We start from the raw sequence: 23068 nt of genomic DNA, 5'->3' as shown, positions 1-23068 counted from the left end.
GCTGCTCTGTAAGCTTAGTCTACAGTGAGGGTTAAACAATCACCTCACTGAGTGTCTCTGCTGCTCTCATTGTGTTTGTTAGCATGTCATCAGGAATTTGTGCCTTTTACATAATACGTTACCAGTTGGTCCTCACACAGTGGTGTGTCTGGTGGGTGTCCTCTTTACCCAAGTCCAATGTGTGGAGGTGCTGTAAACAAAAGTCTAAAGGGTGACAGGTTAAGTCGCTTGCATGTGCACATTCTATACCTCAGTACAATAAGCAGAGCTTTTGTCAAATGTAGGCATGTTGCATTTTGAATGCAAACCACTATACTTGAGATTTTGGTAGGAATTCTCCATTTTGGAATTGTTTCAGTAAGTAGGGCTTTGGCTCCTACACTGGCTGACAGTGGTCTTGATCCAAAAAGAAACCATTTGTGAACCAATGTTGCTTCACCATTGTGAAACAACTGTTTTTCCCTCAATGGTATTTCCATCATCCTAATCATACTTTTTACACCTGGTTTTAACCCATGTGTCAACTTTGCAAAATTTAGGAAAGAAAAAGCTGGATAGCTTTCTGTTAGGAAGAATGAGCTCTACTGCTTGTACTGAGAGATGAGATGGCAGAGGTCCAAATCAGATAGTATCAGAAACACCTACAACAGAGAAGCCCACACTGCTAGAGTCTCTGGAAGAAGAACTGTTAACCTAAAAAAAAATGAAATCAGTTAATGAGAGGTGTGTCAGAGAGGTCAGGTCATGGTATTCAGACCACCTGTAGCTCTGCAACACCATTGTTTCTCTCGGTCAGCTGGTGTGTGGAGAAGAAAATCAGGGTTAAGAACAGTTAGAGTGACATTTTGCAATCTAACAGAGTAGTAATATCTAAGGTACCTGGCCACAGAGATTTTTATTCTGTTCCCACAAAATGTGTGACACAGAATGTGGAACAGGGCGTATTTAATGCTTCGAGTGGCAGAATCAAGTTGAGCAGAGAAGTTTGCAACCGGACGGAGTTTTGTCGTCGTGGTGTTGCAGCAACACAGAGCCACGCAGCTCTTGTGCTTATCATCGGTCTGTATGAACTGTTTTAGGGATCTGGCAGTCCCAGCGTCGGGGAAGACTGCAGAGCCAGTTTCATATTCACAAACGCTTCATTAGCTTCGGCAGCAAAAAGTCTTACAGTGACCTCAGGAACGTGTACAGACATTTTTACGTGACAGGCTCAAGTAAAAAATCCTAATCATTAACACTAAACTGAAAAAGCTGCTATTCTGTTCATTTGACATGAAAACAGCACTGTACCAAAAAACTCTCTCGAGGAAGAAAAAAGCAGATGCAGCCTTGAGAGATGTAGATAAAACACAAGCTGGGCACTTTAAAAAAAAAAAAAAAACTATATTGGTTGTCAGTCAAGCATACAGCTACAACACAGTCAGTATCAGTCCAAATCAGATGTGAGGTTGTCAAACTGTCATTATGTCTCTAAAGAACCGTTTTGAGCATTCTTCATCAGGCCCTGTAGTAACATGAGCTGTGTAGTGCAGGTTGTCAGGTTTCATGCAGTCAGAGGCAGGGCTGATTACAGACGCCGCCTCAGTGAGCTCATTTTAGCCACACTGTGATAAAGAAGTGTGGTTTTGTTAGATGCATCATTACGAGAAATTCTCAATCTATCAGGTGTTGAGGTTAAAACAATGTTAAAAGTGCACATTAAATCACTACCTGAGTACCAGACACTACCAGACACCAACATTTTTTTTCCCATGTATATGAGAAAGGAACAGAAAATTGTTCTTTTACTGTTTAACCTGTATTCCCAATTGACCAAATAGAATGACCACTGAGCTTCAGTGTCAAATCTTTAGCTCTTATAATCAAGTTATGTGAGTGGAACCCTTTTAACTTTACCTTCAGTAGTAGGCATTTTCTTCTAGGTTTCAGAAGATAACATACTATAATGGTTTAACTGATTAGATTCTTTTTACAGAACTTTCTAACCTATCAATTGTCCCTAAATAGCAAAACAAAAAACAGTGTATCAGTGCCAAGCATTTCTTCATTGCATGAAGCGAGTGTGTGTGTGTTTTTTAGCAGTACCTTCCTTATCAGCTTTTGGACTCAGTCAAACAGAGGGACTAGTGTTGTTCTTTGTCTGAGGTGTTTTTTGCTTTTTCTTCGGGCAGTTACATACCCAATGTCCAAAGTCCTTGCAGTACAAACACTGGTCTCGGTTGTAGGGCTCATTATTTTGCCCACGCTGCCCGCCTCGGCACCCTCTGGCATGTCTGGGGCCTCTCTGGCTCGACCACGTCCTTCGTAGGAGCGGCCTTTTTCGGGTCCGCGCTCCATATGTTGCCCACCAGCCTGTTGTAACATGCAGACAAACGCTTCAAACATGGTTTTCTCACGTACTCGTTGGTCTTTCCACCCGATGCAGAGTTGAGTCTGTGTCCTCTTCGTCCCTCCGTTTCTCCAACTTGTCTTTCTGAACTGATGAGGAGGTTATTGGTGTATGTGTTTTTGCAATCTTTCCCTGAATCATACCTTTAGTTTTTCCTGTTCTCAGTAGCTTTAAATCCTCTTAATTTTGTCTTTTTCATTAGTTTTTTTTCTTGTTCTCCTAATTCCTGTTTGAATATTTTCAATTCGCCCGAATTTAAAGGAAAACCCAAAAATGTTCGACCAATACAGACAATCCAAACTTTTGAGCCGTATTTTCGCACCATGTCATCCACCACGGTTCCCCTAGGGATGTGTGACCCGGATCTGCCCGATCCGTTACCCATTTTACTGGGAAGAAGTACTTCTATCCTACTTAAAATCATCACTGTAAGGCCGGGCTTCTATCTTATTTCGGAAAAACCCAAGCACAAAAAACCTATGTATTTACACAAACATAAAAGACTAGGCCTACCCAAAATTAATACAAACAACCCCAAAGTGGTTATCCTATTTTAGTGTCAGTTTTTGTTTCTGGAAGTTTACTACAGCCAATTCAAATTACTCTTAATTCAATTTAAATTAGAGTGTGATCTTACCCTGCTGCGTGGAATTGCTTCCATCTTAACAGATCAGTGTTGGGTCAGTAGAGGCCTCCGTGGTTTCTGATCCTCTCTCTCTGAATGCTTTTTGGGCGAGGTAGAGGCGAAGATCGTTGGATCTCGGTTGGATCTCGGATCGCGAGTCCTCAGTCAACCACGGAGTCTCTTTTATCTGACCCCTGCACATGATCCCCATTCTCGTCGCCATGTTTGTCATGGAAGTTTCCTTTGCAGCAGGGGGAAGAGTTTTCAGAGTTTAGTATAATGAAACAAATAAGACAGTCTGAGACTAAAACCAAATTGGGTTTTTGTATTTCATTAAAAAAGATATATTTGCAAATAGGATCAACATGATTTCACAAAAGGCCGCAGCCCAGTGTGGAGTCAGTTTCTCCAATGAGTGAACAAGAACACCAGGCTTATATACATCTTCAGAGTGACAGCACACACACACTTGGATTATTATGATGCTACACTTCTTACAGGCAATCTGATACACATGAAGACAATCAGAGAAATACAAGAGACATCTTGGAGTCATCTCACCATCTTGGAGTCATCTCACCTCCTCCTCCCTATCCCACCAGACTCCATGTAAATCATCAGGACTTTTAGTGTGTATAGAGCCAGCATATCTCCACCAGACTCCATGTAAATAATCAGGACTTTTAGCGGGTATAGAGCCAGCATATCTCCACATTTAAATGGGTAAATTAAGGGTTTATTTCAACCAAACCAGAGTGGTGATTGTTGGAACAGTGGAAAGATGAACTAAGATGGCTTTTGGTTTTATTTAGTTTCTGTCCACTTTGAACGAAGTGTGTTTTACGATGATAAAAGTCCTGATTATTTACATGGAGTCTGGTAGAGATATGATGTTATGATGATATCATACGTACCAATTCATGAGAATGTGTTGTAATGATCAGAGTACGATACGTTTCAGGTCTTGCTTCTGCTTGTCCACTTCTGTCTTCAGCTGTGCTGGTTGTTCTGCAAAATCAGAGACAGTTTCTTTAGACATTGCTCTAGAGCTGCAAAGATTAATAGATTAGTCATTATTAAATTAATCTCAAACTATTTTGACAATCGATGAATAGGTTTGAGTCATTTTTTATGTAAAAACAGTAAAAGTTGTGTGATGTCAGCTTGTTAAATATGAATATGTTCTAGTTTATTATCTCATCTGTGACAGAAAACTGAATATCTTTAAATTTGAGGACGTCATCCTGGGCTTTGGGAAACACTGATCCACATGTTTCACCATTTAGAGACTAAACAAATAATACATTCATCCAGATGACAAGCCATAAGAAAGTCTTTCCTGTTATTCAGTCAGCCTGTTAGATTTCAGGAAGGGGGGGCGACCAGTTTGATCAGGGAGGTTGATGACTTTATCTGTTACGGTTAGTAAATAGAATTTGGCCTGATGGTAAACCGTACGTGACTGAGTGAAGGTCCATCCTTTCTGTGTATAAAACACATGAATAACAGAGAGGTTCAGTTGGTTTCTTCAGACAATTTCATGTTATGCTATTATAATAAAGCACATAACTATAAAGAAGTTTTTTCCCCTCTGCAATAAGCATCACAAACAAGGCTCCGGACCCCCACCAAACACTGACTCATAACCCCCCAAACACACTACACTTGCACTAACCTTCCCTTACCTTCATCTTGGACTTTACATCTGACCATAGCAAATACTTTTATTCTTTGAAAGTTTTGCACTCAATCCATTCAACCCTTTATCTAATGCAACTGTTAATTTGTATGTATTTATTTGTTTTTCCTGTATTTACTATTTATTTTATATTAGTGTTTAATATGTTTGTTTATTTCATGTATGTATCACATACATTTATTATTGTGGCAATGAAACCTTTTCTGATTCTGAACGAGTTTCACAGTGCTAACATTGCATATTTACTGTATGTGTCAACCTCTAGATAGAATACGTTATATTCAGATAATAATAGCATAACATGAAATCAAAAGACCTGAGTATTTTCTGAAGAAACCAACTGAACCTCTCTGTTATTCATGTGTTTTATACACAGAAAGGATGGACCTTCACTCAGTCATGTACGCAAACTGGCCATCTGTTTACCATCAGGCCAAATTCCATTCACTAACCTTACCACATGAGGTCATCAGCCTCCCTGATCAAACTGGTCACCCCCCTTCCTGAAATCTAACAGCCTGACTGAATAACAGGACAAGACTTTCATGTAGTTAATAATTATCCTAACATTATGAGACCACACTTTCAACATAACAAGAATATATAAAGCAGCATCCTGACGGGAAAACAAAGTCATAATACAACAGAATGAAGATCTCTGTGAGTGTTACGCTGTTGCTGCTGCTCGGCTGCGTCTCCACAAGTGAAGGTGTTGAAATCCAGCCTGCTTCTGCTCCAGATATCTACGCTGAGCTGAGAGAGCTGACTGCCTCGTTGGTTCAACTGAAGGCAGACATGACTACAGGTACAGTAATGAACTGTTTGCATCGTGTCATAGCAGTTCAGAGATATCCAAAAGGAGAGAAATAAGTATTTTTCTATGTAGAGAAAAGTGGAGCAAAGTAGAGCTGCAAATAGCTACAGATAATTTTCATTGTGGATTAATGTGTGGATTATCATCTGGATGAATAGATCAGTTGTTTGGTCTCTAAAATGTGGATCAGTGTTTCCCAAAGCCCAGGATTATGTCCTCAAATGTCTTGTTTTGTCCAGAACTCAGAGATATTCAGTTTCCTGTCACAGAGGAGAGACGAAACTAGAAAATATTCATATTTAACAAGCCCAAAGAAAGTGAAGGTGCAGTAAAATGAAGCTGACAAAGAAACTGTCTCTGATTTTGCAGGTCAAGCACAGCAGAAGGCTGAAGCGGACAGGCTGAAGGCTGAAGTGGACAAGCAGAAGACTGAAGTGGACAAGCAGAAGAATGAAGTGGACAGGCTGAAGCAACAATTACAAGGTATTATTCTCTGTTCAAATGTGTGGCATGAAGTTCAACATATAATTGATTCTAGATAAGTGAAAACTGCAGAGGTTGTAATGATAATTCCTGTCCGTCTAGTGTGTCTTTCTCTCTGCTGCTTCTAGCAGTTAGAAGATTGTAACTCCTAGAAGGTACAAAGTCTACCAGCTGCTCTTTTCTTCTGTAACGATCACATGCTTTTAGCTTCAATTACACACAATAGATCTTCATGTTTTGGAGGAGATAGAAGTCAACATGATCAGTTTAATGTTTGATGAGTTTTTAAATGACAGTGTTCTCTCTCTCTCTCTCTCTCTCTCTCTCTCTCTCTCTCTCTCTCTCTCTCTCTCTCTCTCTCTCTCTCTCTCTCTCTCTCTCTGTCTCTCTCTCTCTCTCTCTCTCTCTCTCTCTCTCTCTCTCTCTCTCTCTCTCTCTCTCTCTCTCTCTGTCTCTCTCTCTCTCTCTCTCTCTCTCTCTCTCTCTCTCTCTCTCTCTCTCTCTGTCTCTCTCTCTCTCTATCTCTCTCTCGGCTTAGTCTCTCTCTCTCTCTGTCTCTCTGTCTCTGTCTCTCTCTCTCTTTCTCTCTCTCTCTCTCTGTCTCTCTCTCTCTCTCTCTCTCTCTCTCTCTCTCTCTCTGTCTCTCTCTCTCTCTCTCTCGGCTTAGTCTCTCTCTCTCTCTCTCTGTCTCTCTGTCTCTGTCTCTCTCTCTCTTTGTCTCTCTCTCTCTCTGTCTGTCTCTCTCTCTCTCTCTGTCTCTCTCTCTCTCTCTCTCTCTCTCTCTCTCTCTCTTAGTCTCTCTCTCTCTCTCTGTCTCTCTGTCTCTGTCTCTCTCTCTCTCGTTCTCTCTCTCTCTCTCTCTCTCTCTCTCTGCTTAGTCTCTCTCTCTATCTGTCTCTCTCTCTGCTTTCTCTCTCTCTCTCTGTCTCTCTGTCTCTCTCTCTCTCTGTCTCTGTCTCTCTCTCTCTCTCGTTGTCTCTCTCTCTCTCTGTCTCTCTCTCTCTCTTTCTCTCTGCTTAGTCTCTCTATCTGTCTCTCTCTCTGTCACTGTCTCTCTCTCTCTCTTTGTCTCTCTCTCTCTCTCTCTCTCTCTCTCTCTCTGCTTAGTCTCTCTCTCTCTATCTCTCTCTCTCTCTCTGTCGCTGTCTCTCTCTCTCACTGCTTTGTCTCTCTCTCTCTCTGTCTCTGTCTCTCTCTCTCTCTCTTTGTCTCGCTCTCTTTGCTTTGTCCCTCTCTGTCTGTCTCTCTGTCTCTCTCTCTCTCTCTCTCTCTCTCTCTTTGCTTTGTCTCTCTCTGTCTGTCTCTGTCTCTCTCTCTCAAATTCAAATTCAAAGAGGCTTCATTAGCATGACCATATTGACATACAGTATTGCTAAAGCACATAAACAGTGAAACATGTTACACACTAACATCCAGTAGTCCAGTAGGATTCAAACAATAAACATTAGGTTAACATTCGTATAAAAGCAACAATCATGTCAACACAATGTAACAATATGAACAACACTGATGGGTATCAACAACAACATGAAAACAAGAATATTACAGGTGTCTGTGTGTGTGTGTGTGTGTGTGTGTGTGTGTGTGTGTGTGTGTGTGTGTGTGTCGGTGGCTTTGTGTGTGTGTCTGTGTCTTTGTGTGTGTGTTTGTCTGTGTCTTTGTGTGTGTGTGTGTGTGTGTCTGTGTGTCTTTGTTGTTTGTAGCGGGCTGTCTCGATGGCCAGGCTGTGCTCACTGAGTCTGTACTTGGTCAACGTAGTTCTTAGTTTGGTATCAGTCACTGTGGTCAAGTAGTCTACCACACTGGACTCTCTCTTTAGGGACAGATAGCACTGGACTCTCTCTTTAGAGACAGGTAGCACTGGACTCTCTCTTTAGAGACAGGTAGCACTGGACTCTCTCTTTAGGGACAGATAGCACTGGACTCTCTCTTTAGGGACAGGTAGCACTGGACTCTCTCTTTAGGGACAGGTAGCACTGGACTCTCTCTTTAGAGACAGGTAGCACTGGACTCTCTCTTTAGGGACAGATAGCACTGGACTCTCTCTTTAGGGACAGGTAGCTCTGTACTCTCTCTTTAGGGACAGGTAGCTCTGTACTCTCTCTTTAGGGACAGGTAGCACTGTACTCTCTCTTTAGGGACAGGTAGCTCTGGACTCTCTCTTTAGGGACAGGTAGCACTGGACTCTCTCTTTAGGGACAGGTAGCACTGGACTCTCTCTTTAGAGACAGGTAGCACTGGACTCTCTCTTTAGGGACAGATAGCACTGGACTCTCTCTTTAGGGACAGGTAGCTCTGTACTCTCTCTTTAGGGACAGGTAGCTCTGTACTCTCTCTTTAGGGACAGGTAGCACTGTACTCTCTCTTTAGGGACAGGTAGCTCTGGACTCTCTCTTTAGGGACAGGTAGCACTGGACTCTCTCTTTAGGGACAGGTAGCTCTGTACTCTCTCTTTAGGGACAGGTAGCACTTTACTCTCTCTTTAGGGACAGGTAGTACTGTACTCTCTCTTTAGGGACAGGTAGCACTGGACTCTCTCTTTAGGGACAGGTAGCACTTTACTCTCTCTTTAGGGACAGGTAGCACTGGACTCTCTCTTTAGGGACAGGTAGCACTGGACTCTCTCTTTAGGGACAGGTAGCACTGGACTCTCTCTTTAGGGACAGGTAGCACTTTACTCTCTCTTTAGGGACAGGTAGCACTTTACTCTCTCTTTAGGGACAGGTAGCACTGGACTCTCTCTTTAGGGACAGGTAGCACTGGACTCTCTCTTTAGGGACAGGTAGCACTGGACTCTCTCTTTAGGGACAGGTAGCACTTTACTCTCTCTTTAGGGACAGGTAGCACTGTACTCTCTCTTTAGGGACAGGTAGCACTTTACTCTCTCTTTAGGGACAGGTAGCACTTTACTCTCTCTTTAGGGACAGGTAGCACTTTACTCTCTCTTTAGGGACAGGTAGCACTGGACTCTCTCTTTAGGGACAGGTAGCACTGTACTCTCTCTTTAGGGACAGGTGGCACTGGACTCTCTCTTTAGGGAAAGGTAGCACTGTACTCTCTCTTTAGGGACAGGTAGCACTGCATTTTGCTTTGTGCTTCTGTTTGTGTGTTCCAGATGGTGATGTAGTTTTGTTTCTGTTGTGTTATACTTTGGTTAACTCTGATTGGTTGGTTCCCAGACTGGTCCTGAGGCAGAACCGGGTCAGGAAGTGAACTGAGCATCAGGACCAGCTGAGTGAGGGGAGTCTTCTCTTTGCTCAGCTCTTGGTGTTGCAGGGCTTTCTGTTGATAGGAGTGGGGAGTCACTGTTTTTTAGATGTAGCCAATATTTGATTGCACGTTTTTGAATTTTGATGAATAATGGGAATTGGCCTAATTCAGCTCTGCAGGCGTTGTACCTCACTACAATAGAGGAGAATTGGTTCTATTACAGATTCAAATAATTTGAGCCAGATTCTAATTGGGATTATAATGTAGATTTGACTTTTTATTACGTAAAAATGCCCTGCATGCTTTCTCTCTCAGCTCCATTATCGCTGGGTTAAAACTTCCAGTGGAACTTTTTTTCAGTCCTAAATAATTGTAATGTGTAGGGGAAAGTGGGGAGAGTTGTGCCAGTTTTTAGTGACTTTAAAGTGAAGCCATGACAGTAATGCCTTCAACTTAAGGATGTACATATATTTCAGGATGTAGTGCATCCCTGAGAACAATAACTTTAGATCTGAAATAAATTGTTTCAGAAATATAGCTTTTGGGAAAAAAAGTGGTCTCGTGGCACAACTTGCCTCTGATGCGGGGTAAGTTGTGCCTTTGGGGGGAATACGTTGGGGTAAATTGTGCCAGTGATTTCTGAAGTAAAACAGAACATTTTAACGTTATGAAATGTAATGCTATATGAAAGCAAGACAAATGCAATACAAAATGACTCATTTAAGGTTATTTAGATATTGTCACCCTATTAAACTGTTGGAATAAGTCATATTTTGTAATTTGGGAAAACACAAAAAACTTAAATACACAATATGTGATATTTGTGAATCATTTCAGGCAAAAAGGCTTTGGCAATAGATGCCTGTTTACATACATTGAACGCTGTCTGTCAATTATGTAACATATAAGAATAAAGTGACTAGGCTAATTTCTAAACATCCTATTGTGACTTAGGCCACTCGAAAACTTAATAAAACGTCTCTTTAATAACTCAAAACTCAAAAATGAAATCAGTGTTAGCTAAATTAAACAAATGGCAGGTAGGCCTAAATCAAACACTGATGAGGCATGCCCATCTCCTCACGTCTCCAGATTATCCCCTGTGAGTATGTAGGTTTAGGTGGTCTGGATCTGGCCTACTACTTAACATCCCACTTGTCAATGCTGCTCCCTTCTGGCTGTACCACCAAGTTTTTGGGGTGTGGGTAGTTTCTTGAGGACATCACCTCTAGTGATGACTCCTTCATCACTGGCACAACTTAACCCAGGCCCTTTGGCACAAATCACCCCAGACCCCCTTTGGCACAAATCACCCCAGACCCCCAAGTTTGAAAAACTAGCATGATCCAGCAGTTAAGAGCTAACATCATGCTAACTCTATAGACTCATTGTGTAGCCTGCTAAAGCAGTAAAACATGTGTGAAATGTTTTCAAACTTTTCTATAATTGTTCGGACACTAAGATCAAAAAACTTTAATCAGAGAAATTTTACTTTGAAAGGAAAAAAAGTTTTTTGAGCTACAATGTGCTTACTTCTCATGCCATGTGACTCCCTTCTTTGGAGGATGAGTAAAATGGATGGCTTTTCAAAATGATGTGGTCACATGACCAATTTATTCTATGGTTTTCCAAAAACAAGGGGTGGAATAACTTCCCCCCTGGCACAAATCACCCCACTCTCCCCTACAGTTGTCTAATTTATGTGTTCCTAATGTGAAGCTGCATGTGTTTCCTTGAGATCTGGATCTTTTTTGAAAAGTCATTGTCTTTTGAGTGTTTACTGCCAGGGCCCAGGTTTGGCAGTACTGCTCCAGCAGGTCCAGGTTCTGCTGTAGGCCCTGTTCTGTAGGGGACAACAGAACCAGGTAATCTGCGTAGAGCAGGAACTTGATCTCAGAGTCGTGTAGAGTGAGACCAGGTGCTGCAGATGTCTCTAGGATGGTGGCCAGCTGGTTTATATAGATGTTGAATAGAGTGGGACTCAGACAGCAACCCTGTCTCACTCCACGCTTCTGATAGAAGGATGTTGTTCTTTTGTTGCCAATTTTAATACTGCACTTATTGTTAGTGTACATTGATTTAATTATGTCATAAATGTCATATATATATATATATATATATATATATATATATATATATATATATATATATATATATATATATATATTTTATAGGGGTGATGTACTTTGAGATTTCATCTTTGTACCAGATAATAATCCCTCCTGAGTCCCTCCCTCTTTTAACAGTAGGGAGTTTGACTGATGACAGAATGATTTCTCTGTAGTTTGGGGGGCAGTGAGTGACAGAGCCGGGTCTACACGGAGGATGATGATGTCTGTGTCTTTGGTGTTGTCTTTGAATTCAGAGGTTTCACTTTTACATCCAAACAATGAAGAGTTAAGGCCCTGAATATTCCACATGGAGACAGGAAATGGCTTCATTGTTAGCAAATATGAATGCAAATACAGTTTTAATGCCTTGTCCATAAGAAGGTGGAGGGTGATGGGGGCTGGGTCTGTGAGGTGGTGCAGGGTGATGGGGGCTGGGTCTGTGAGGTGGTGCAGGGTGATGGGGGCTGGGTCTGTGAGGTGGTGCAGGGTGTATGCTGGGTCTGTGAGGTGGTGGAGGGTGATGGGGGCTGGGTCTGTGAGGTGGTGCAGGGTGATGGGGGCTGGGTCTGTGAGGTGGTGCAGGGTGATGGGGGCTGGGTCTGTGAGGTGGTGCAGGGTGATGGGGGCTGGGTCTGTGAGGTGGTGCAGGGTGATGGGGGCTGGGTCTGTGAGGTGGTGCAGGGTGATGGGGGCTGGGTCTGTGAGGTGGTGACCTCATCAGGCCGGATGGGTGGAAGCTGCTCCGTCTGTTGGTCCTGGGGGGGCTTCCTTGGTTGCGTCCTAAAGCCACATCTTTTAATTTCTTTGCAAAGGTGCTGACGGTATCTTTGTGGAGGTGGACAATGTCATAAAGGCTGTGGATGTTGAGGTTAGGGTGGTGGGCCAGGTGTCTCTCTCTCTCTCTCTCTCTCTCTCTCTCTCTCTCTCTCTCTCTCTCTCTCTCGCTCTCACTTCCGATGTGTCTGGGTGCGAGTTGAAGGAGTGTGAGCGTGACTGGAGAGTTTGTGAGTGAAGCTGATGTTTCTTGTCTCCATCTTTTCCCCTTGTTGGTTTGCTGGTCTTTTCTTTTTTTTAGTTCTTTGTTGGGCCGCGTGCTATCCACTTTATCGGGGACGCGGGCAGGGTTTGAGTTAACTCACGCGGCGTAATGCGGTTAAAGTAGACGCGGCGGCGAGTGTGGAGGAATGTTGTCTTGCTGTTGGTGAGGTTGTGGGGCATGAGAGCGTGTTATCTGCCTCCAGGATGAATGGTGCCGTCGTGGTGTTTCTTAATAGCGTTGATAAAGTCAATGAAGTTGTCGAACACGGAATAGTCATTGGTGGTGATTTTGTCTCTGTTCTTCCTCTGTCATTGCCAGCTAAAAGAGTCACTTTATCAAATGTTCCACCATTCGTAAGTGATGAAATTTTGACGCAAGCTTTATCTCGCTTTGGAAAATTGTTATCTCCGATCACAAAGATCCCAATCAATTGCGGATCACCGTTGTTGAAACACATTGTTTCGTTCAGGCAATTCGCTTACATGATTATTCAGGATGATAGTGAGCTAGATATGACACTCAATTTTCAAATTGAAAACTTTGAATATGTTATTTTTGTCACTACCGCAAAATCAAAGTGTTTTGGTTGCGGTAGAACTGGACATTTAATTCGCAACTGTCCTGACAAAGTTTCAGACAGGGAAGCAAACGCAGTGAATGGGACCACTAAAGGAGATGGTGGTGCGGATGGGGGGGCTGACATGGTTGAGGAGGAATTGCCGGGGCCGAGCTCGGTTGTGGCGGCGGCGGGTGTTCCCGGTGAGAGTGTGGTTGCGTCGACTTCGCTGCACTGTGAGCACTCGGAGACGATACACACCGCTACACTTTCAGAGGCTAGTGTTGAGGAGGTACCGAGCGTGGCACCGGTTTCTGAAGATAAACGTGATGAACAAATAGAAAGTGAGAATAGTCCAGTGACTCTGAAGGAGGCAGGTGGAATGGATGGTGTGGAGAAAGACATTTATTTTAAAGTACCTTCTAATAAAAGGAAGATAATTGATTAAATGTTTGATGCAAAAATAAGTAAAAGGAGTGAAGTGGAAGAAAATGTGGATCAGGAAACGTAAAGTGATGGTGGGTCTTCTGACTCCAGTATGACACTTTCTCAGGGGGATCTTAGTGGTCGGGAGTATGAACTTCATGATATTAAGTTATTCCTTAGATCAACAAAAAATAAAAGAGGAGTGCGTGTGCAGGAATATTTTCCTGATGTTAAGCAGTTCGCTGAAAAGCCAGAAGCCTAATGGCAGAGAGTTGCTTTTCTAATAAAGAAGTCTATCGACTTAAGAAGATTGTGAGGAGTCTCAGTACTGATCTAAACAGAGATGTCGGTTACATTTGAAAGTAGAATGGCTGATGGGTTTTTACCTATTTGGGTGGCTTTTCTTTTCCTTTTTATTATGAGTGAAGTTCATGTAGCTACTTTGAATGTTAATGGGGCAAGGGATTCTAGAAAAAGAGCTACTATATACAGTATGAAGTAATTAAGCAAAAGAAAATCAATGTTGTTTTATTACAAGAAACTCATAGTGACATGAAAAATGCTGCCGACTGGGCGAGGGAGTTTGATGGCATCCCCGTGTTAAGCCATAATACTTCAATAAGTGGGGGAGTTGCCATTTTATTCACAAAGAATTTTAGTCCTATTTCTTATGATGTTGATGAAATAGTAAAAGGTAGGCTTCTAAAAGTAAGAGCTGTTGTTGAAGGTTATGTGTTTGTTTTTATTTGTGTATATGTTCCAACTGCACCAGTTGAAAGAATGTTTTTTTTGGACATATTATGTTCAACTCTACAAAACTGTTGCTCTGAAGACTTCTTGTTCCTGGGTGGTGATTTCAACTGTACTGAGAATAATCTAGATCGGAATCACATGGAGCCTCATCTGGCTTCGCGTAAACGCTTAATTCATATTAGTAAAAAGTATGATTTATGTGATATTTGGAGATCTTTAAATGGTAATGTTAGACAGTACACTTGGCTTCACACACGTGATAATGTTATGTCATTAGCTAGGCTGGACAGACTTTACAGTTTTAATCACCATCTTAGTATTTTGAATAAATCTTATATAACACCAGTAAGTTTTTCAGATCACAGTATGGTGCACTGTAAGCTTATTTTAAGCTCAATAAAACCAAAAAGCGCCTACTGGCATTTTAATACTAATTTGTTGAGTGATCATTTTTTTAAGGAAAAAGTACTTCTGGGAAGTTCACAGAGCAAAGAAGTCTTCTTTTTCTTCATTGCAACAGTGGTGGGATGTTGGTAAGATACAAATCAGACAGTTTACTCAACAGTATACTCATAACGTTACTAAGGAGTTGACTCGCTCCTCAGAGCTTTTGGAGGGAGTGATAATTGAATTTCAAAATCTGGTACAATCTACCGGTGAGATTCATTATTTAGAAGCCTGTTCAAAGAAGAAAGCTCAGTTAGCGGATCTACTGGGGCATAAAATACAGGGGGCTCTGGTTCGTTCACGCTTTCAAAGCATTGATCAGAGGGATGCACCGTCCCAATACTTCTTCAATTTGGAAAAAAAGAATGGTCAGAAATGGTTTATTCATGGATTGTGCTCCGAAGATGGAGTATTAGTGTCAGATCCTGCTGCTGGTATTCGGGGAAGAGCAGTTAATTTTTATCAAAATCTGTATAGGAGCGAGCTCAAGTCAGAGTGTTGTGTGGACAACGTTTTCCTTGACAGCCTACCAAAGGTGTCAGAGGAGGCCAATAAGGGTCTTGAAGAGGTGCTGACCCTGGAAGAGCTTTATAAGGCCCTGCAAAGCATGGAGTCTGGGAGGGCCCCAGGAATGGATGGCCTCCCCATTGACTTCTATAAGGCTTTTTGGTTGGAAATGGGTGTAGATCTGCTGGAGGTACTGAAGGACAGCTTGTCGGAGGGCGGGTTGCCGTTGAGTTGCCGTTGAGTTGCCAAAGAGCGGTGATCACTCTTATTCCAAAAAAAGGGGACCTCACAGATATAAAGAACTGGCGCCCTGTCTTGCTTCTCTGCAGTGATTATAAAATACTTTCTAAGGCAATGGGAAGCAGATTGGCTGAAGTGTTGGGTCAGGTTATCCATCCGGATCAGACGTATTGTGTCCCAGGTAGATCTCTATTTGACAATATTTCTTTAATTCGGGATATTTTTTATTCTTAATTCTTAATTCAATTTTATTTATAGTATCAAATCATAACAAGAGTTATCTCGAGACACTTTACAGATAGAGTAGGTCTAGACCACACTCTATAATTTACAAAGCCCCAACAATTCCAACAATTACAGTAATTCCCTCAAGAGCAAGCAGTGCGACAGTGGCGAGGAAAAACTCCCTCTTGGGAAGAAACCTGGGACAGACCCAGGCTCTTGGTAGGAGGTGTCTGACGGGCCGGTTGGGGGTGTGATGAAGAGTGGCGATAATAGTCGAATTAATAATGGAACAGTGACTTCAAATGGTAATCGTAGTAGTTCATGCCATATCAGGGTGCTGCAGGGCGTTACAGGATGTAGCGTGGCCCAGCAGAGCATGGATGGACGTAGCAGGAAGCAGCAGGGTTCAGCAGGAAGCAGCAGGGTTCAACAGGAAGCAGCAGGAAGCAGCAGGAGGCAGCAGGGTTCAGCAGGAAGCAGCAGGAAGCAGCAGGGTTCAGCAGGAAGCAGCAGGAAGCAGCAGGAGGCAGCAGGGTTCAGCAGGAAGCAGCAGGAAGCAGCAGGGTTCAGCAGGAAGCAGCAGGGTTCAGCAGGAAGCAGCAGGGTTCAGCAGGAAGCAGCAGGAAGCTGCAGGGTTCAGCACGAAGCAGCATGACATTGCAGGGCACCGCTGAGCTCAGCAGGGAGTGCAGCAGGACCACGGCGACAGCTGGAACCAGGATCTTGGTGCCAACGTTCTCCAAGGAAATACGCTGGGGGAAAAAACATAATAGTCTAGACGAGATGTACCCAAAAAGTGAAAGTGAGGAGCATTTATGGGTACAAGTCGGGAACCGGCCTACTTTACATATTTCAAGGGTGCTAAGTCCAAAAAAACTGGTACCCAAGCAAAATTGTGAGTTTTTGACCTTCTAATTTGCATATCAAAATGGCCGCCAAATTGCCTATCTCTCTCAGTCGTTGGACCATTTTCCCCTAGTTTTTTTGTAAGTAGGCAATCAAAGATGAGGAAATTAAGTTTCTAGATCGATAGTCAAGGGTCAGAGCAAGGATATAGTGGAGGCTCACTGCCTTTTTTATGTATATATGCAAAATACCAACTTTTAAGGTGAAATTAAGCATTATTTGTGTCATTTTTTAAGGCCAACATAAATATGACTCTCTCCTCTACAACGCTGTCAGATCCAAATATGGTCATTTCCTTTTTATCAGCAACCAATCGTGAAAGTAAAAGGGGGGATTTAACTCTAAATGCGCAATCTCATTGGCTGATGACAATTCCTGACAACGTGATTCGCTTAGAATGGTCACGTGACGTGCTCTGACATTTCCGCGGTAGTTCAGAATGTCAAAATAAATGCGTCGAAAACGGTCGAAAATCTCCTCAGAGAAGACGAAAACAGTTGTTATTAGCAAGAAGACCCAGCAGGGGATTACACACTGAGACAGCAGATGATGAAATACCTTCACATAGTACGTCAATGTCTAAATAGGAGTTTTCAGACAGCGGTGGTAATCAGACTGACTCTCTCTCTCTCTCCCTCTCTCCAAGCAGTTTACAGAAATTCATAGCCTACATGTCATATATTAAATATGTAGGTGTCACATATATACTATTCTACTATAATTATTATAAAATACTAAACAAATCTGTAATTTTGGGATCCTAAGTGGTTGTGAGTCCCTCAGGCTGTGGCAGGCAGATACATAGTTAGCTGTCAGTAGAGCTGCTGTTCCCTCTCCTAGGAGGCTATTTTTCCAAGGTGTAAATCTCGTAGTGAAGATAGTTTTTCCCAGTGGAGGAGGACGTGCATCTCTGTCTGACCCAGCTGGTGGATGAAATTGTGGCTTCAGAGCACAGACTGTTAATGCAATAAAGGATGATGACATGGTTAGGATCTCAAAAGCCAATAGTGTCCATTCCACCAGTGGAAAGCAGAGCAGTAAAAGTGTAAGCACAGCCAGAATAGTGAAAATACATCAGCAGGAGATGGAGGAGGGCCCTACATATGGCACTGGCATGGATATGTAGACTGTAAACTAACTTGGGGGAACTAGACTGTGTAATGGTTGTGTTCTGCCAGTTTGAAGTTTGTGATGTAATGGTCTTCAGTTGAAGGCCATGTTGATGTGTTGTTTTGGATGTTATGATCAGTGATGGATGAAGCAATAATGAATTTTGGATGTTAAACAGTGTGATACATGGATCTTACTTGGACCTGAAGGGATATGTGTCTGTAATTCATGGCTTTCATTAGAAATTTGTGGAATTTTGCTATAAAAATCTTTAAAGCCCGTTTTCTCAAAATGACTTTTCTCTCATACTCCAAGAACGAAATCTCCACTTCAGTAGCACCATTATACACCAAACCTCCCAGTCGTGTACCTAGATATATTATGAAGACAATTACAGAAGGATTTGTAAATATATTATTCCTAGCCTGATTTATAACATTGTATTCCAAAAAACATGGCGAAAATCGTTTTTTTAAGGCTATTGACAGTATATTCTGATTAACAGGATAACAAAAGTAGATATCCATAAATCCCTCTGTACTTTTTTCCCCATCTAATATGTGAACACAATGAAAAAATAATTTTGAACGTGGCTTTATCCAATACTCAGATTTTGTTTTTAAAATATATGCAAATGAGCGCATATTTCATTAGATAATGCCTAATTTGCATATTTAAACATTAAATTACAGAAAACTTGTAATACATTTCTTTCTCATCTTAATGTAAGTAATCAACTGGCAGAGTTTCATGGTGATATCTGCTAGTTAAAAAAAATTCCCTATTCACCTATAGTGTCTTGCCTTAAAAATGACACATATAATGCTTAATTCCACCTTAGAAGTTGTACATTTGCATGTATATACATAAAAAAGGCAGTGGGCCTCCACTATATCCTTGCTCTGACCCTTGACTATCGATCTAGAAACTTAATTTCCTCATCTTTGATTGCCTACTTACAAAAAAACTAGGGGAAAATGGTCCAACGACTGAACAAGATAGGCAATTTGGCGGCCATTTTGATATACAAATTAGAAGGTCAAAAACTCAAAATTTCGCTTGGGTACCATGTTTTTTGGACTCAGCACCCTTGAAATATGTAAAGTAGGCCGGTTCCCGACTTGTACCCATAAATGCTCCTCACTTCTTATAGAAGGCCTTTTTTCTGAAATCCGTCTAGACTATAAGGATTAAACTTAAAGAGTAAAAGTAAACTCCCCAGAAGCTAGGATTAGTAACAACCATTTCTGGGACGGGATGCACACAAATGGTAATAGAAAGGGAGAGGAGAAAGCAGCTCAGTGTGTCAAAGGAAGTAAGGAAGTCCCCCGGCAGTCTAAAACTATAACAGCGTAACTAAGAGAGACAGGACATAAGGAGAGGTAGCCTGTTTGGGCTTGGAACTCTCCCCTGCCGGATCGGGCTTTGCTGGCCTGCCTCCCTCTACTTTTGTTATATGTTATTAATCTAACAATTATGAAGAGAAGCAGGTGGGCCAGTTAGGTGGACACTGCAACTCCTCACTCCGTAACTATAAGCTTTATCAAATAGGAGAGTTTTAAGTTCATTCTTGAATGAGGTGACAGTGTCTGCCCCCCGAACCCAGACTGGGAGCTGGTTCCATAGGAGAGGAGCCTGATAGCTGAAGGCTGTGGCTCCCATTCTACTTTTAGAGACTCTAGGTACCACAAGTAACTCTGCATTCTGGGAGCGCAGTGCTCTAGTGGGACAATAAGGTATTAGGAGCTCTTCTAGATATGATGGTGCTAGACCATTTAGAGCTTTGGAGGTCAGGAGAAGGATTTTAAAATCAATCCTGGATTTTACAGGAAGCCAATGCAGAGAAGCTAATACAGGAGAAATATGATCTCTTTTCTTAGTTCTTGTGAGAACACGCGCTGCAGCATTCTGGATCAGCTGGAAAGTCTTAAGGGACATATTTGAACAACCTGACAGTAGGGAATTACAATAGTCCAGCCTGGAAGTAACAAATGCATGGACTAGTTTTTCAGCATTGTTTTGAGACAGGATATTCCTAATTTTGGCAATGTTACGAAGATGAAAAAGGCTGTTCTTGAGGTTTGTTTTAGATGGGCATTAAAGGATATATCCTGATCAAAAATAACCCCTAGATTTCTGACAGTAGTGCTGGAGGCCAGAACAATACCATCCAGAGTAGCTATGTCTTTAGATAATGAGGTTTGGAGGTGTTTAAGACCCAGCACAATAACTTCAGTTTTGTTAGAGTTTAACATCAGAAAATTATAGGTCATCCAGGATGTTATATCTTTAATGCACGCTTGAAGTTTAGCTAGCTGACTAGTTTCGTCTGATTTGATTGACAAGTATAATTGGGTGTCATCCGCATAACAGTGAAAGTTAATTGAGTCTTTCCTAATAATATTGCCTAAAGGAAGCATATATAAGGAGAATAGAATTGGTCCAAGCACTGAGCTTTGAGGAACGCCATGGCTAACTTTAGCGTACTTGGAGATTGATCAGAGAAATAGGACTTAAACCAGCTTAGAGCAATTCCTTTAATGCCAACCAAGTTTTCCAATCTCTGTAACAGGATTGAATGGTCAATAGTGTCAAATGCAGCACTAAGATCTAGTAAAACAAGAATGGAGACAAGTCCTTTGTCTGCAGCAGTAATTTTCACAAGTGCCGTCTCTGTGCTATGATGCTTTCTAAATCCTGATTTAAAGTCATCAAATAAACTATTGCTATGTAGAAAATCACATAACTGATTAGCAACTACTTTCTCAAGGATCTTTGATAGAAAGGGAAGGTTAGATATAGGTCTATAGTTTGCTAAGACCTCAGGATTGAGGTTGGTTTTTTTAGAAGAGGTTTTATCACAGCTATTTTAAATGACTGCGGTACATAACCTGTTAATAAGGACATATTGATCATATCTAGTAATGAAGTGTTAACCATGGGTAACGCTTCTTTGAGTAGTCTCGTTGGGATGGGGTCTAAGAGACAGGTAGATGGCTTAGCTGAGGATATCTTTAACATTAATTGTTGAAGGTCTATAGGATAAAAGCAGTCTAAGTATATGTCGGGACTAGTCGTTCTTTCTAGCGGTCCTGCATTTAAAGGTGAACCGTTAGAAGTTGAGGGCAAAAGGTGATGAATTTTATCTCTAATTGTCATAATTTTATCATTAAAGAAGCTCATGAAGCTCTACTCAGAGCTAGAGGAATAGATGGCTCAGTAGAGCTGTGGCTATCTGTCAGCCTGGCTACAGTGCTGAAAAGAAACCTTGGGTAGTTCTTATTTTCTTCTATTAGTGAAGAGTAATAGTCTGATCTGGCCTTTCTTAGGGCCTTCCTATAGGTTTTGAGACTTTCTTGCCAGTCCAAACGAGATTCTTCCACTTTGGTGGAACGCCACTTACTTTCGAGGTTTCGCGAGATTTTTTTTTATTTGCGAGTTTGGGAGTTATACCAAGGAGCTAATTTCCTTTGCTTCATCATCTTTTTTTTCAGGGGAGCAACGGAGTCTAAGGTCGTCCGTAGGCAAGTCGTAGCACCGTCTACAAATGTATCAATTTGAGAGGGACTGAGGTTAACATAGAGGTCCTCTGTTATGTTAAGGCATGACATAGAGTGGAATGCTGTTGGAATATCTTCTTTAAATTTAGCTATAGCACTGTCAGATAGGCATCTGGTGTAGAAGCTTTTATCTAATTTAATATAGTCAGGTAGTAAGAATTCGAAAGTAATTAAAGAATGATCTGATAATACCGAATTCTGCGGAAATATTATTAAATCCTCAATTTCAATACCATATACCAGCACAAGGTCGAGGGTGTGGATAAAACAGTGCGTCGCCTTGTGCACACTCTGACTGAAACCGATTGAATCCAGTAATGAGTTGAAAGCAGTACTAAGGCTATCATTGTCAACGTCTACATGGATATTAAAATCACCTACAATAAGTACTTGGTCTGATTTAAGGACTAAACATGATAAAAACTCTGAGAATTCAGATAAAAATTCAGAATACGGACCTGGAGCCCTGTAAATAACAACGAATATAATTGGCTGTAATGTTTTCCATTTTGGATGTTGAAGATTAAGAACAAGACTTTCAAACGAGTTATATTTTAGTTTAGGTTTAGGATTAATTAACAGGCTTGAATCAAAGATGGCTGCAACTCCCGCTCCTCGGCCTGAGCCTCTAGGAATTTTAGTATTTATATGACTGGGAGGATTGGCTTCATTAAGACTAACATAGTCTTTATGGCCCAGCCAGGTTTCAGTAAGACAAAATAAATCAATGTTATTATCTGATATCAACTCGTTTACCAATAATGCTTTAGAAGACAGAGATCTAATCTTTAATAGTCCACATCTACTTTTCCTATTTTGTTCTATCGTTGCAGTCGATTTAATTCCAATTAGGTTGTTAAGTATAGCGCATCTTTTGTTTACCTTTGATTTAACTGATCTGAGTCGGGGAACAGACACCGTGCTTATTAGACTATGAGTGGGCGACTGCTCCAACAGAAGCGCCGAGGGGCGCGTAGTACTGCACCCCTGATTACTAATATCAAACTTGGGTTGTCATGGTTTATGTCTGATAAACTCGGTCAGATTTTTTGATATGAGAGTTGCTCCATCCCAGGTGGGATGAATGCCGTCTCTCTCCATCAGACCAGGTTTTCCCCAGAACGCCCCCCAGTTATTCACATAGCCCACATCGTTAGCTGGGCACCAGCCCGACAACCAGCGGTGGAAGGATGACGTACGGCTGTACATTTCATCATTGGTCAGGTTTGGCAGGGGTCCAGAGAAAACTACTGAGTCCAACATTGTCTTTGCGTATGCACAAAGTGACTCAACATTCATTTTAGTGATCTCCGATTTACGACCATTACCCCCTACGTGAAGTATGATCTTACTGTATTTACGGTTCTTTTTAGCCAGCAGCTCTAGATGGGTTTCTATATCGCCCGCTCTGGCCCCGGGGACACATATGACCGTAGGTACTGTAGCCGCCGGGGCCGCCGGCTTCACATATCGCAGTATAGAGCTCCCAATAACCAGAGCTGGCTTCACATATTGCAGTATAGAGCTCCCAATAACCAGAGCTGGCTTCACATATCGCAGTATAGAGCTCCCAATAACCAGAGCTGGCTTCACATATTGCAGTATAGAGCTCCCAATAACCAGAGCTGGCTTCACATATCGCAGTATAGAGCTCCCAATAACCAGAGTTGGCTTCACATATCGCAGTATAGAGCTCCCAATAACCAGAGCTGGCTTCACATATCGCAGTATAGAGCTCCCAATAACCAGAGATGGCTTCACATATCGCAGTATAGAGCTCCCAATAACCAGAGCTGGCTTCACATATCGCAGTATAGAGCTCCCAATAACCAGAGCCGGCTTCACATATCGCAGTATAGAGCTCCCAATAACCAGAGCTGGCTTCACATATCGCAGTATAGAGCTCCCAATAACCAGAGCTGGCTTCTCAGCGGGTGTATCACTGAGTAGGGAGAAACTGTTAGAGAG

General features: G+C 41.9%; 1 protein-coding gene across 1 annotated transcript in view; it reads left to right on the top strand.

The window, feature by feature from the left end:
* The first annotated feature begins 5285 nt into the window (after nucleotides 1-5285).
* LOC114566505 (complement C1q-like protein 4) overlaps nucleotides 5286-23068 on the top strand; it is a 40487-nt gene continuing 22704 nt past the window's right edge. Inside the window, exons 1-2 of the mRNA XM_028595020.1 lie at nucleotides 5286-5518; nucleotides 5897-6010. Coding sequence (XP_028450821.1) covers nucleotides 5362-5518; nucleotides 5897-6010 — 271 coding nt within the window. The 5' untranslated portion in view covers nucleotides 5286-5361. The remainder of the gene's footprint in view (nucleotides 5519-5896; nucleotides 6011-23068) is intronic.

The sequence above is a fragment of the Perca flavescens genome, chromosome 13 (assembly GCF_004354835.1).
Source record: "Perca flavescens isolate YP-PL-M2 chromosome 13, PFLA_1.0, whole genome shotgun sequence".
NCBI lineage: Eukaryota > Metazoa > Chordata > Actinopteri > Perciformes > Percidae > Perca > Perca flavescens.
The sequence above is the reverse complement of the archived record's forward strand: the minus strand, read 5'-3'. Positions and strand labels throughout refer to the sequence as shown.